Here is a 12,424-nt window from a genome sequence, read left to right as displayed (position 1 = left end):
CGTTATGGACGAGCGTTCGTTTGGGACGAGCGTTCGTTGGGCAGATTAGGCTGGATGACGAACGCTCGTTATGGACGAGCGTTCGTTGGGAATGATGAAGAGGGATGACGAACGTTCGAAAAATAAAGGTTCCTAGACGTACGCTCAACCTTGGGCCTGGCCCAATTGAATGGTTTCTAACCTAGAATTTTCTAGGGGTTTAGGAGGTTCACTCTCATTCACTGCTTCACGCCGGCTTGTGCCTTCTCCAGAGATCCAAGATCTCCTACTCAGCACCATGACTCTCCGCCACCTCCGTCATAACCGGCCACCATCACCTCGCCCAGAACAACCTTGGCCTCGCCGGCGGCAACTCGCGCCACCAGAACCACCACCAGCCACGACGCCACTGTCTCCACCTTTCTCACTTCGAAAACGGCGATTTTCAGGGAGGGTCTTCTTCCGCGTTCATCTCTGATCCCCTTAGCACCATTATCCTAATTTAGTATTTTACAACGAGACGGTGTGCCTGAAGGTGGTGGTGTGTGGTTGCGTGGTTGAAGGCGACGGTGAACGACACAATGACCAATCACCGCTTTGGCTCAGTGAAGGTAAAATATATACTGGTGTTTGAGGGCTGGAAATTGGTCATTGCTCTAGGCTGTGGCTTTGTATAATGCAGGTTGAGGGTGATGGTGTTATGCGTGGGTTGGAATGGAGGTTCCAATGGAGGAATAAGGCGGTGACCGTGAGGTGTTGGTAGTGGCCGTGGGCGAATATGGATGATGGTTTATGAGTGGATGAGGGAATGAGGTTTGATTGAGTAAATGGAGGAATACAAAACTTGCATATGTGCCCGTGATGATGGGTGGGAATTTTCAGCAGGTAATGGAGATGAACACGGGTATGGGGAAATCAAGTGTTGGACGTGAAGATTGATGATGGCCGTGGGTGTTAATATGTCTTGTGGCAGTGGGTGAATATGGATGAAGGAAGTTGGAGGTTCAGTGTCAAGAAAAGATAAAGATGGATGCTCAGAGGAAAAGGATAAACCAATGCTATGAGATTCTAAAATGGGGAATGTAGCAGACTTACCATAGCATAAGCAAAATGGAATAAGCATCAAAGGCAGTTATACAGTAAGCATACATGACCACACAGGGGAGCAAGATGCTTACCTCTCAGAGCTCTAGGGCTGCTGCTTGCTGCGAGAATCCGGTGACTTCCTCTCGCCGGTGCCGGTGCCAATGCTATATGATTTCAGATGGATTCTTACTCGTGTGCCTCCCTCTTTCTTTTTCTCTCTGACCCCCCAACAAAATCCTGCCCCCGAATCCTGGGAAAATTCCTTTTCTCTAACCACCTGATCCCCTCCTTTTTTCCTTCCAAAAAATCTTAGAAAATATTCCCTCTAACAAACCGGTTCCCCCTCCTCAGACATGCTTCCCCTTCATTTCCCACGTTTCCTCCCTTTTTCTATTTTTTTACTTTTTTCCAATTTTATTTTATTTATTTTCATTATTTTTAATTTTAATTTTACTTTTCAATTTTTTAATTATTTTAATTATTTTGATTAATTAACACTATTAAAACAAATTGAAAATAAGAAATAAAATAGAAATTGAATAAAAAAAACAAAAATCTAAATACATAAAAAAAAAAAAAATAAAATAAAATAAAACAAACAGGTAAAATACAATAAAAGAAAAATAATAAAAACACCAATAAAAACACATTTTTTTCAACCCGGACAAAATTGAGTGTTGACAGCTGCCCCTCTTTACTTAGATATTACTAAATAATACGAAAATTTAATCTTTTCGTATTATTTAAGTAAAGCTAAGTAAAGATAAAAACACAAATTTTGTTCGGGTTTCAATCATGACAGAAAACGAACAAAATAATTCAAATCACGATACCAAACGACCAATGTCAAGTAGAGTATCAGTAACAAAAACTAAAACCTGGATTTGACCATTGCCTCGCAGAGGGCCAAAATCACAGCACAGAAATTTAAATCTGACCATTGCCATGCAGAAGGTCAATAACAGAGAATTAAAACCTGGATTTGACCATTGCCTCGCAGAGGGCCAAACTCATAGAACAAAAATTTAAATCTGACCATTGCCATGCAGAGGGTCGATAACGGAAAATTAAAACCTGGATTTGACCATTGCCTCGCAGAGGGCCAAACTCACAGAACAGAAATTTAAATCTGACCATTGCCATGCAGAGGGTCAATAACAGAAAATTAAAACCTGGATTTGACCATTGCCTCGCAGAGGGCCAAACTCACAGAACAGAAATTTAAATCCGACCATTGCCATGCAGAAGGCCGATAACAGAAAATTAAAACCTGGATTTGACCATTGCCTCGCAGAGGGCCAAACTCACAGAACATAAATTTAAATCCGACCATTGCCATGCAGAGGGTCGATATCAGAAAATTAAAATCTGGATTTGACCATTGCCTCGCAGAGGGCCAAACTCACAGAACAGAAATTTAAATCTGACCATTGCCATGCAGAGGGCCGATAACAGAGGAGAAAAACTTGAATTCGACCGTTGCCACGCAGAGGGTCAACAATACAAAGCAAAGAGCTGAAATTGACCATTGCCGAGCAGATGGCCAGTAATACAACAACGAAATGGGATTAGACCATTGCTTAGCAGAGGGCCATAAAGCGAAAACTGGATTCGACCAATGCCTTGCAGAGGGCCAATATCGTAGGAGAAAAAACTTGAATTTGACCATTGCCACGCAGAGGGTCAACAATACAGAGCAACGAGCTGAAATTGACCATTGCCGAGCAGATGGCCAGTAATACAACAACGAGATGGGATTAGACCATTGCTTAGCAGAGGGCCATAAAGCGAAAACTGGATTCGACCAATGCCTTGCAGAGGGCCAATATCGTAGGAGAAAAACTTGAATTCGACCATTGCGAAGCAGAGGGTCGGTAATACAGAGCAACGAGCTGAAATTGACCATTGCCGAGCAGATGGCCAGTAATACAACAACAAGATGGGATTAGACCATTGCTTAGCAGAGGGCCATAAAGCGAAAACTGGATTCGACCAATGCCTTGCAGAGGGCCAATATCGTAGGAGAAAAACTTGAATTTGACCATTGCGAAGCAGAGGGTCGGTAATCGCAGAAGAAAACTTGGATTTGAAACTTTCTGAAACGTTGGTAAGCACTTAGCAAAACATTGAATAAACTAAAAAGCAAATGTTGTATTAACCTTTTCACAACCTCTCTTGTGCCTAAAGGATTTTTCAAACAAAATACCTTGCTTATTATGAAATGTATGATGTAATGTCATGAGGGTGCATGAATGAATAAACACATGAAACCTTTGTTTTTTTTTTTTTTTTTTTTTTTTTTTTTTTTTTTTTTTTTTTTTTTTGCCACTCTCTCTTAATTAGACTGTCCATGTTTGAAACTCATTGTCAACATTGTCATCAAACCTAATGTACGTTCAAAACGTAATCATAAAATGTCAGGAGACAGTGAGCCCTCTAATGAGAAAGAGAAGGGTGTAACCATGAGTTCAAGTTCTCTTTATCGCTTCCTGCAATCCAATTTGGCCTGAACCCGAGAAGGTGAGGGAAAAATAGGGACGAGAAGTAGATAGCTGAATGATTGTATGTGGAGCTAACATTTGTGTTCTCCTCATCTGGGGAGATATGGTTAACATAGAAACATGTAGGGCCCACAAGACTGCCCCAATTTTGTTGTGCACAAAAAGTACGATTTGGGGAGGTGAAAAGGTTTGGGTAGGAAGGATTGCCCCAGTTGAGGATTCCTTCTTGACATGACGATTGACGGGGAGACTTTACATTGTATTTTCACTTTTCATTTTCAATGTCCTTTCTTTTCTTTTAGCGATGTTATCAGTCACTACATCATTCCTTCCCAGAGTTAAGTTCGTAAGAAAGACCAGGACGAACAATCTTCAGTCGGTGTGGACTTTAATCGGCTTGTAACGTGGCTAAAAGGCAAACGGGTTATGCAAGAAATGGATAATGAAGGCCCAAATAAGTGTTTGACGGTTAAAGTTTTTTAAACAAGAATCATTTGCAAGATGCCTAGTCAACTGTCTTTAGAGATTTGAACTTCAGGCATCCTTTATTGTTGTTTTTTCTTTCTTTCCTTTTGGGTCAATCTTTTTGTTGCCCCTGCTGTGGTCCTTTATGATACTTTCCTTTTCATTTTTGTTTTGTTTTTTTTTTTTTTTTTTAGAGATTTCCTCCTCAACTTTGGATGCTTATGATGTATGTTTTTGAGTTGACGTCGATATGCTAATGATTCTTGTCTAGGGTAATGAAAAATGATTACGACTTACGGCTCAAAGTGTGTGCAATTGATTAAACCTCTTTTATCATTTGGATAAAGAAAAACGGCCACACGTCATCCTGAAGCTTGCTTGACTTGCTTTCCACAACCTTAACCATGAGACGAAATTCTGTAGCGGTTGACACATCGACTTCATTTTTTTTCGGTTTTTTTTTTTTTTTTTTTTTTTTTTTTTTTTTAATTTTTGCTCCCCGATCGCGGATCATTGGGCATGGGTACAATGATGACAACTGCCCCAGTGTTCTATCCACGACAATCCTTTGTTTTGAAGGGAAATGAAAAGGTTAGGGGTTCACACAATAAGAAAGCGGATGCTTTAACGAGAAATGAACACCGGTTACCCCCGAAACTCTGAATCAGGAGAAGACTCTGCCTCTTTGCCATTTCCAGTTATTGTGTTTTTTTTTTTTTTGTTTTTTTTTTTTTTGAACGTATTATGCCCTAGACAACCTAATTGACAATGAATTCAACATGTGCATTTTTATTCTCTCTTTTTTTTAATCTTTCACGACATCCTTCAGGAACGAGCTGGTGCCAACCGAATATACCCGTGATGCTTTTACTCATGTGTGCTTGATTATCATTACCTTTATTTTCCTTTATTTACCTAAAAGCTCAGCGCGACATGCAATATTTCAAGAAGCGTGCAAACAAAAATTATGAATAAAACCATGCAGTATTTATTGAATGAAATAACACAGAGTATAACAAACTAGATTATCACGCTGAGCACAAAAACTAAACGTCAACCCGTAAGTCATGAATCCTAAAGCCCCGGGTGAAGCTATAGGATTACTTAAAACTATTACATTTTACTCAAATTAAGCATCACGGGTAAACTCGGAGTTCCAATTGTTGAGTGGTGCATCTGGGGAGCCGGCCCGCACGAAACTTGAGCATTCAAAGCTATCTTCATCCTCCATGGCTGTTATATGGCCCACCAATCTGTGTAAACACTTCCCCCTCCTTATCCTTGTAGCATACTTGCATCAAACCCCGATCCAGCAGGTCTTGCAAAACATACTCAAATTCACCACATTCCTCAATAGAGTGCCCATCATCCGGATGAAGCGCGCATGTTACATCCTCGTCATAATCACCTTTTAAAAGGCCCACCTTTATCAGTGCCTTGAAGATAAACTTTCTGGAACTTCGGATTCCACCCGCGTCCCTTATCAACTCATATTTTTCATCCTCGATGGCATTCGTCGAGGCACTCTCATGCCCAGAAAGTGGATTAGTCTCAATGCTGGGTTTATCTTCTTGAAACTTTAACCACCCAGAGTCGATTAGAGTCTGTACTTTGTGTTTAAAAGCCAGACATCTCTCAGTTGAATGACCAACACCTCCCCCATGATAACTACATTTGGCCTCTGCATCATAACCCCTGGGATACGGAGGTTGCATGGGCTTCATTGGACAAATAGCAACCAAACCCCTTTGGACGAGTTGGGGTAACAATTCTGTGTAAGTTGTAGGGATAGGGGTGAAATTAACAAATTGGTTCCTTCTTGGGTAAGTATTTTGGCCCGCATTCTGATTTGGACCTGCAATTCCCCCAGCCCTCCAAGTATCAGTTGGGGGCAATGGCGGTTGATAATACCCTTGTTGTTGTTGAGGCCTGGCCTGATGAGCAAATGCCGTATTAGCTGTAAGAGGGGGTTGCCCCAAGTATGGTCGGAAGCTATGAGCGGGAGCTTGACCTCTCCATACAGGCATTGCCGATGCCGCATGCACATCCCCTTCCTTCTTCTTTCCCGCATTGAAATTGTTTTTTTTGTAATTTGCAGATGCGGGCGAACTGTATGCAATTTTCCCACTTTTAACCCCAATTTCTATCCTTTCGCCTATTATAATGATATCAGCGAAATTGGCAGACACGTTCCCGACCATGTGCTCGTAAAATGGTGGCTGGAGAGTGTTCACAAACATTGCCACCATTTCTCTATCATACAAAGGTGGCTCAACTTGTGCAGCCAATTCCCTCCACCGTTGAGCATACTCCTTAAAACTTTCGTTGTCTTTCTTCGACATGTTTTGCAGCTGTAAACGATCTGGTGCAACATGGGTATTGTATATGTATTGTTTCACAAAAGCATCAGCCAAGTCCGCCCAACAACGAATTCGAGTCGGCTCCAAATGAGTATACCAGTTTAATGCCACTCTAGCCAAACTATCTTGAAAAACATGGATGAGCAGCTGCTCGTCATAAGCATATGCAGCCATCTTTCTGCAAAACATGGTTAGATGGCTCTTTGGGCATGTATTTCCCCTATACTTCTCAAAATCTGGCGCTTTGAACTTATGTGGAATTTTGACGCCAGGAACCAAGCTCAATCTGGCAACATCTCCGAATCCATAATTTTCATACCCCTCAACAGCCCTCAATCTTGCCTCTAGGCTCTCTAGTTTATCCTTTGCTCCATCGACATTACTAATTACCCCCTGAAACGAGGTATGTGGTGCAGCCCCTGTAGAAAAGCCCTCTCCGGTAATCACAGGTGGCACCGGAGTTACTCGTATTCCATCAGACATGTTTGCATGCATTCCTTCATTTATCATGGGTGCGGACATTACAACAGGTCCCTGAATACTGATTGGCGGTACGTTGGCAGTGGTAGGGAAAGAGAATGAAGTCTGCTCCCCTTCTGTGTATTCTCCCACCGGTGGGGTGTAACCTGGAGGTAATCCATACATTGGGAACGGAATAGATTGGCTCCCAGAACTGAACACCGGAGGGTAATAATGAGCACTTCCCTCAACTTGCGCAGGCGTCGCCCCTCCCGTAGTCTTCAGGGCTTCGAGAGCCGCCAAAATCTGGGCCATCTGATCTTTCAACTGGTTGACATCGGCCTTAATAGATTCGTGTGACTGCTCCCAATTCTCCATGACCTTTGAGTTAGCTCTGGTCCTGTACGGATGTCGTGGAAAATTTGCCGTTGTTTTCTCACTTGTACTGCTGATTATTATTATTTTTTTTTATTAAATTAAATTAGATAAGGATGAAAAATGCAAAACAAAAGAAAACATGATGCATGCTAGTGATAAGTGGAAATCACATGATAACGATGACAATACTGATGGAAAATTAACACAAGCCGATACCAACAAACATCCCTTATCTTTCATTTAAAGGAAATTTGATCCATTACATAGTCTAAGGAACAAAACACATAATTCCGATGTACATCAATCCCGCGCCCGGGCAATGAAAGATTTCATCTCTCCCACCAACCATTTACAATGATTAATAAACAATTCTATTTCCGCTGGTGAGTTACAAAAATGAGTGCTTGCTTCAGCATTCGACACCATCCTGGGGATGTCTTCAATTGCCCCGTTTGCCAAAGCAGCCAACTGAGAGAATCTTTCCTTCCAGTGCTTTACAGCCATTTCTTGCTCGGCGATGTGCTCTTCCATTCGCTTTATCAAGGCCTGATGCCTTTCTTCAAAATCTATCGACCTCCATCGCTCCTCCTGTTCCTCGATATATTCCTGCATTTGTCTTATCAGAGTTCGATGCTCTTCCTCTGCTTCCGTTAGCTTCCAACGCTCCCTATTCATATCCGCCTCAAACGACATGGCCATTTCTTTCATCTCATGCCCCGCTTTTTCTATCTGAATCTGCGCTTCTCTTAATCTCTTCAGGGCTTCTCGTTTATCTCTTTTGGCTTCTTCGTAGAGGTGCTTCCACTCCTTCCCCTCTTCTAAAGCCACCTTCTTCTCATTTACCCTCATGGATAATTCCTTACTCGCGGCAGCTAGATCCTGTTTTACTCGAAATGTGTAATCCCTCTCAGCCTTCTGGCTTTTGACAAGGTTTTCATAAGCCCGCGACTTTTCTTCATTATCATTTCTCATATCCACAAGATCATTACGCGCTCTTTGTAATTCATTCTCCAACCTAGCATTTCTCACCTTCAATTTCTCCATCTCAGCCTTCAATTGTTGCACCTCTTCACTTTCTGGAGCTTGAGATGGTCCTTCACTAGCTGATTGATCCTTGATTGGTTTGAAAGGCAGCTTGACTACTTTCACTCTCTCCAGAATCCAGGTGTGATAACTAACCCTGCTATCCACTACTCCATCCCTTAAGTCCTTCTCTGCTCGAACAACATTTTCCCAGGCGCTTTTAACCTTTCTTAACAGTTCGATGAAATGCCCGTCTTCGTAATAAATGAATAGGGTAGCAAGGTAATCTGATGAAGGTGCCCCTTTTATAGGATGCCCAAATTGTCTTTGCACCAAAAGGGGGTTGTAATTGATACAGTACCGGGCACCTATGAGAGGCACATTAGGAAAACTACCACAATGTTGTATAGCCAGTTTATTTCCGAGCCAAGGAAGGCGCCATTTTATACTTCTTTCGCTCAAGCCGGCAAGGAATCGGGCCCAATCGTTTCCTCCTTTACCTTTAAGCCCTTGGTGTGACAAATTCTCCGATAGACTCTTAACGTCGACCATCTCTTTAAACACGCGCGTTGTCATCCATGTATACAACGCCGGTAAGCAACAAAGAATCTTCTTTCCTTTTCTCTCATGGCAAAAACTTAAAGTCCCATAAACATCTGCAAGAACTGCTGTTACAGGATTCTCTGATCTAGTTTTACTCGCCACGAAGACGTCTATCGCGGTGTAATCCACAAATTCTTCTATTTTGGGAAACAAGACAATGCCATATATGGTGAGGGCTAATACATCCATGAAAGTTTCCCAATCCTCTTTATCAGCCAGATGATGTAAATACTGCTCTAGATATCCCTGTGATAACCCATGCACTTGATTCCTCATCATCGTCCTGTCTTCAAGCTCCTTGGGATGTAATTTCATGATGGCAGCAATGGTGGGTACAGAGGCATGATGCTCTAAATGTTGGTATGGAGTGGTGCCCTCCAGTGGCAAACCCAAGATATACTCAAACTCTTCTATGGTTGGCGCCAACTGAAAGTCTTGAAATGTGAAACATCGAAGCGGAGAATCATAATATTGTGCCAAGGCTGTGATAGCGGGTATTTGTACTTCAACCTCCATTAAATTCAACAAATTTCCATATCTTCTCTGAAAGGTTTCTCTCTTTATAGTCTTAAGCCTTTTGCCCAAGTTTATCAGCCCGGTCAAATTCCCAACATGGGTCCTTAGACTATACTTTTTTCTTAACTCGGAAGAGTCGGTGTGTCGTATAGCATCGGATCTTGTGTTAACATCCATCTCGTATGAAGTCAAGTAGGTACCTGTGATTTCCTTTTAACATGTTACTAAATGATGTATGAATATGATGCATGATAATAAAACAACATGATGAAACAAATCACATGCATGGTATGAAATGCAATATCACAAAAATGAACAGCGTGAGGGTTACAGAAACATATATTCCTCCCATCGTGCCCTACCAAAGGTTCACTGCTTTGAGTTCAAGGTCAAGTATATGCAATCTCACAAGGATGATTTCCTGAACCTAAAGGTCAAAGGTCACTAGAGCTATGGCCCCCTTCGTAGCATTTCCACAACAGTCGAGTAATCAACTAGGTGTGAAAACACATATGAAGAGAACAGACTCTAGCTGGAGTTCTCACGATAGCCAAACAGGAAGTACATCCCAGAGTGACACCGCTACACAACTCCTCTAATTCTAAGCTACACTCAGACCCGGGTATAGGGCCCCACTCATGATATGCCAAAAGTGTGTGTGTGAAGGGAGGAAATTATGCACACCCAAACCCTCACCTGCAAAACAACCAGAAAAATTCCCAGGCAGATATAAACATATTGTCTACCCTAGGGTTCAATATTCCACAGTTATTGCAGTTATTCCAAATATCACACATAGATAGAGAAAAGGGAAAGAAAAACACAAAGCAAAACCACATCGAATTCGCGCATCTAATTAAATGGCTCGACTCTCTAACAAGTCCCCAGTGAAGTCGCCATCTGTCGCAACCAGAATCGCGACGGGACGACGATCCAAATAAGAAACGGGTTTTGAAAAGAGATTTGGAGTCGCCACCATAGTTTATTATGGAAAACTATGGAAAAACCTCAAAATGATAAAGCACGGTCCACGAAAACCATATTCTGGGTTCGGGAGTCGGTTACGTGTAGGGAAGGTGTTAGCACCCTACAACGCCTGCCCTAAGGCAGTACCTTTAACTAAATGCGCGAATATGATGTGGTCTTCAAAATGTTTAACTATCCCCTAAAATAAAATTATAAATAAACAAAATATATTTTTTTTTAGTTTTTTGGGCCCGACAAGGATTGACCTTGCTCCTACGTATTCTCATTCAAAATGAGAAATCAGGGTTACGTAGTTCTAGCTGAAAGACTGTTTGTTTGTTTGAAAAAGCAGATGTTTTTTTAATTTTGGGAGATTTTTATGTTTTTAATATTTTCGAGAAAAAGAAGGTAATGAGTACTAGGCCGACGCGAACGGTCGCACGAGTATTCATACCTTTAAAATGATATTTAAATATTTTTAATTATTTTTGAAAAGAGAGATAACGATATTAAGCACTAGGCCGATGCGAACGATCACACGAGCACTCATACCGTTATTTACTTATTTAGGAAGACTTGAGAGTATTGAGTGCTAGGCTGATGCGGACGATCGCACGAGCACTCATACCGTTATTTACTATTACGTAAATAAGAGAGAAAAGTATTGAACACTAGGACGATGCGAACGATCACACGAGTGTTCAACCTTTAAACGTATTTTTGAAAATTTTATTTAAGGAAGAAGAAAAGAGGTTTTTAGCACAAGGAAGACGCGAGCGGTCACACGTGTGCTTAAACCTTTAAAACATATTTTTGTAAATTTTATTTAAGAAAGAAGAAAAGGTTTTTAGCACAAGGACGACGCGAGCGGTCACACGTGTGCTTAAACCTTTAAAATATTTTTGTAATTTTTATTGAAGAAAAGAAGAAAAGGTTTTTAGCACAAGGACGACGCGAGCGGTCACACGTGTGCTTAAACCTTTAAAATATTTTTGTAAATTTTATTTAAGAAAGAAGAAAAGGTTTTTAGCACAAGGACGACGCGAGCGGTCACACGTGTGCTTAAACCTTTAAAATATTTTTGTAATTTTTATTTAAGAAAAGAAGAAAAGGTTTTTAGCACAAGGACGACGCGAGCGGTCACACGTGTGCTTAAACCTTTAAAATATTTTTGTAATTTTTATTTAAGAAAAGAAGAAAAGGTTTTTAGCACAAGGACGACGCGAGCGGTCACACGTGTGCTTAACCTTCAAAACGTATTTTTGAAATTTTATTTAAGAAAAGAAGAAAAGGTTTTTAGCACAAGGACGACGCGAGCGGTCACACGTGCGCTTAAACCTTTATATATTTTTGTAAATTCTTTTTAATTAAACTATAAATATTGTATTATTAAATATATATTTTAAAATAAGTAGATATTTAAAAATAAGACAATAAAGAAAAATAAAATAAACAAAAAAAGAAATGGGAGAGGTTGAACGAACGTTGGGGACAGTATCAGCATAACGAGCGTTCGTTAGGTAAAGAACGAACGTTCGTTGGGGGAGAGGACGAACGTCCATTGGGGAATTTAAGGACGAACGTTGGTAACTAAGGCTGAATGACGAACGCTCGTTGATAGAGGATGAACGAACGTTGTGAATGTAGGCTGAAGAACGAGCATTCGTTGGGTGATACGACGAACGTACGTTGAGTACAGGAAGGTAGATGACGAGCGTTCAGTGGATGATGTGACGAACGGACGCTGAGAAGAGGAGGCTAGTCTACGAGCGCTCGCTGGGGACGAGCGTTCGTTGGGTAGATGAGGTGAGATGATGTACGACGAGCGCTCGTTTGGACGAGCGTTCGTTGTGAAAATGAGGTTGGATGACAAACGACGAGCGCTCGTTTGGACGAGCGTTCGTTGGGAAGATGAGGCTGGATGATGAACAACGAGCGCTCGTTTGGACGAGCGTTCGTTGGGAAGATGAGGCTGGATGATGAACGAATGACGAGCGCTCGTTTGGGACGAGCGTTCACTGGGCAGATTAGGCTGGATGACGAACGCTCGTTATGGACGAGCGTTCGTTTGGGACGAGCGTTCGTTGG

At 41.6% G+C, this 12,424-nt stretch overlaps 1 protein-coding gene across 1 annotated transcript; it reads right to left on the bottom strand.

Moving 5' to 3' along the window:
• Window positions 1–269: 269 nt before the first annotated feature.
• Window positions 270–8,272, bottom strand: LOC148203712 (uncharacterized). Its single transcript, XM_088107725.1, has 3 exons — window positions 8,258–8,272; window positions 5,324–6,784; window positions 270–476 (listed from the first exon to the last, which is right to left on the bottom strand). Exons 1-3 carry the CDS (start codon window positions 8,270–8,272, stop codon window positions 270–272), a joined length of 1,683 nt encoding a protein of 560 aa, XP_087963851.1.
• Between the last annotated feature and the right edge of the window lie 4,152 nt (window positions 8,273–12,424).

The sequence above is a fragment of the Vigna umbellata genome, chromosome 2, assembly GCF_029865625.1.
Source record: "Vigna umbellata cultivar VRB3 chromosome 2, Vumbellata_1.0, whole genome shotgun sequence".
Taxonomy (NCBI): domain Eukaryota; kingdom Viridiplantae; phylum Streptophyta; class Magnoliopsida; order Fabales; family Fabaceae; genus Vigna; species Vigna umbellata.
The sequence above is the reverse complement of the archived record's forward strand: the minus strand, read 5'-3'. Positions and strand labels throughout refer to the sequence as shown.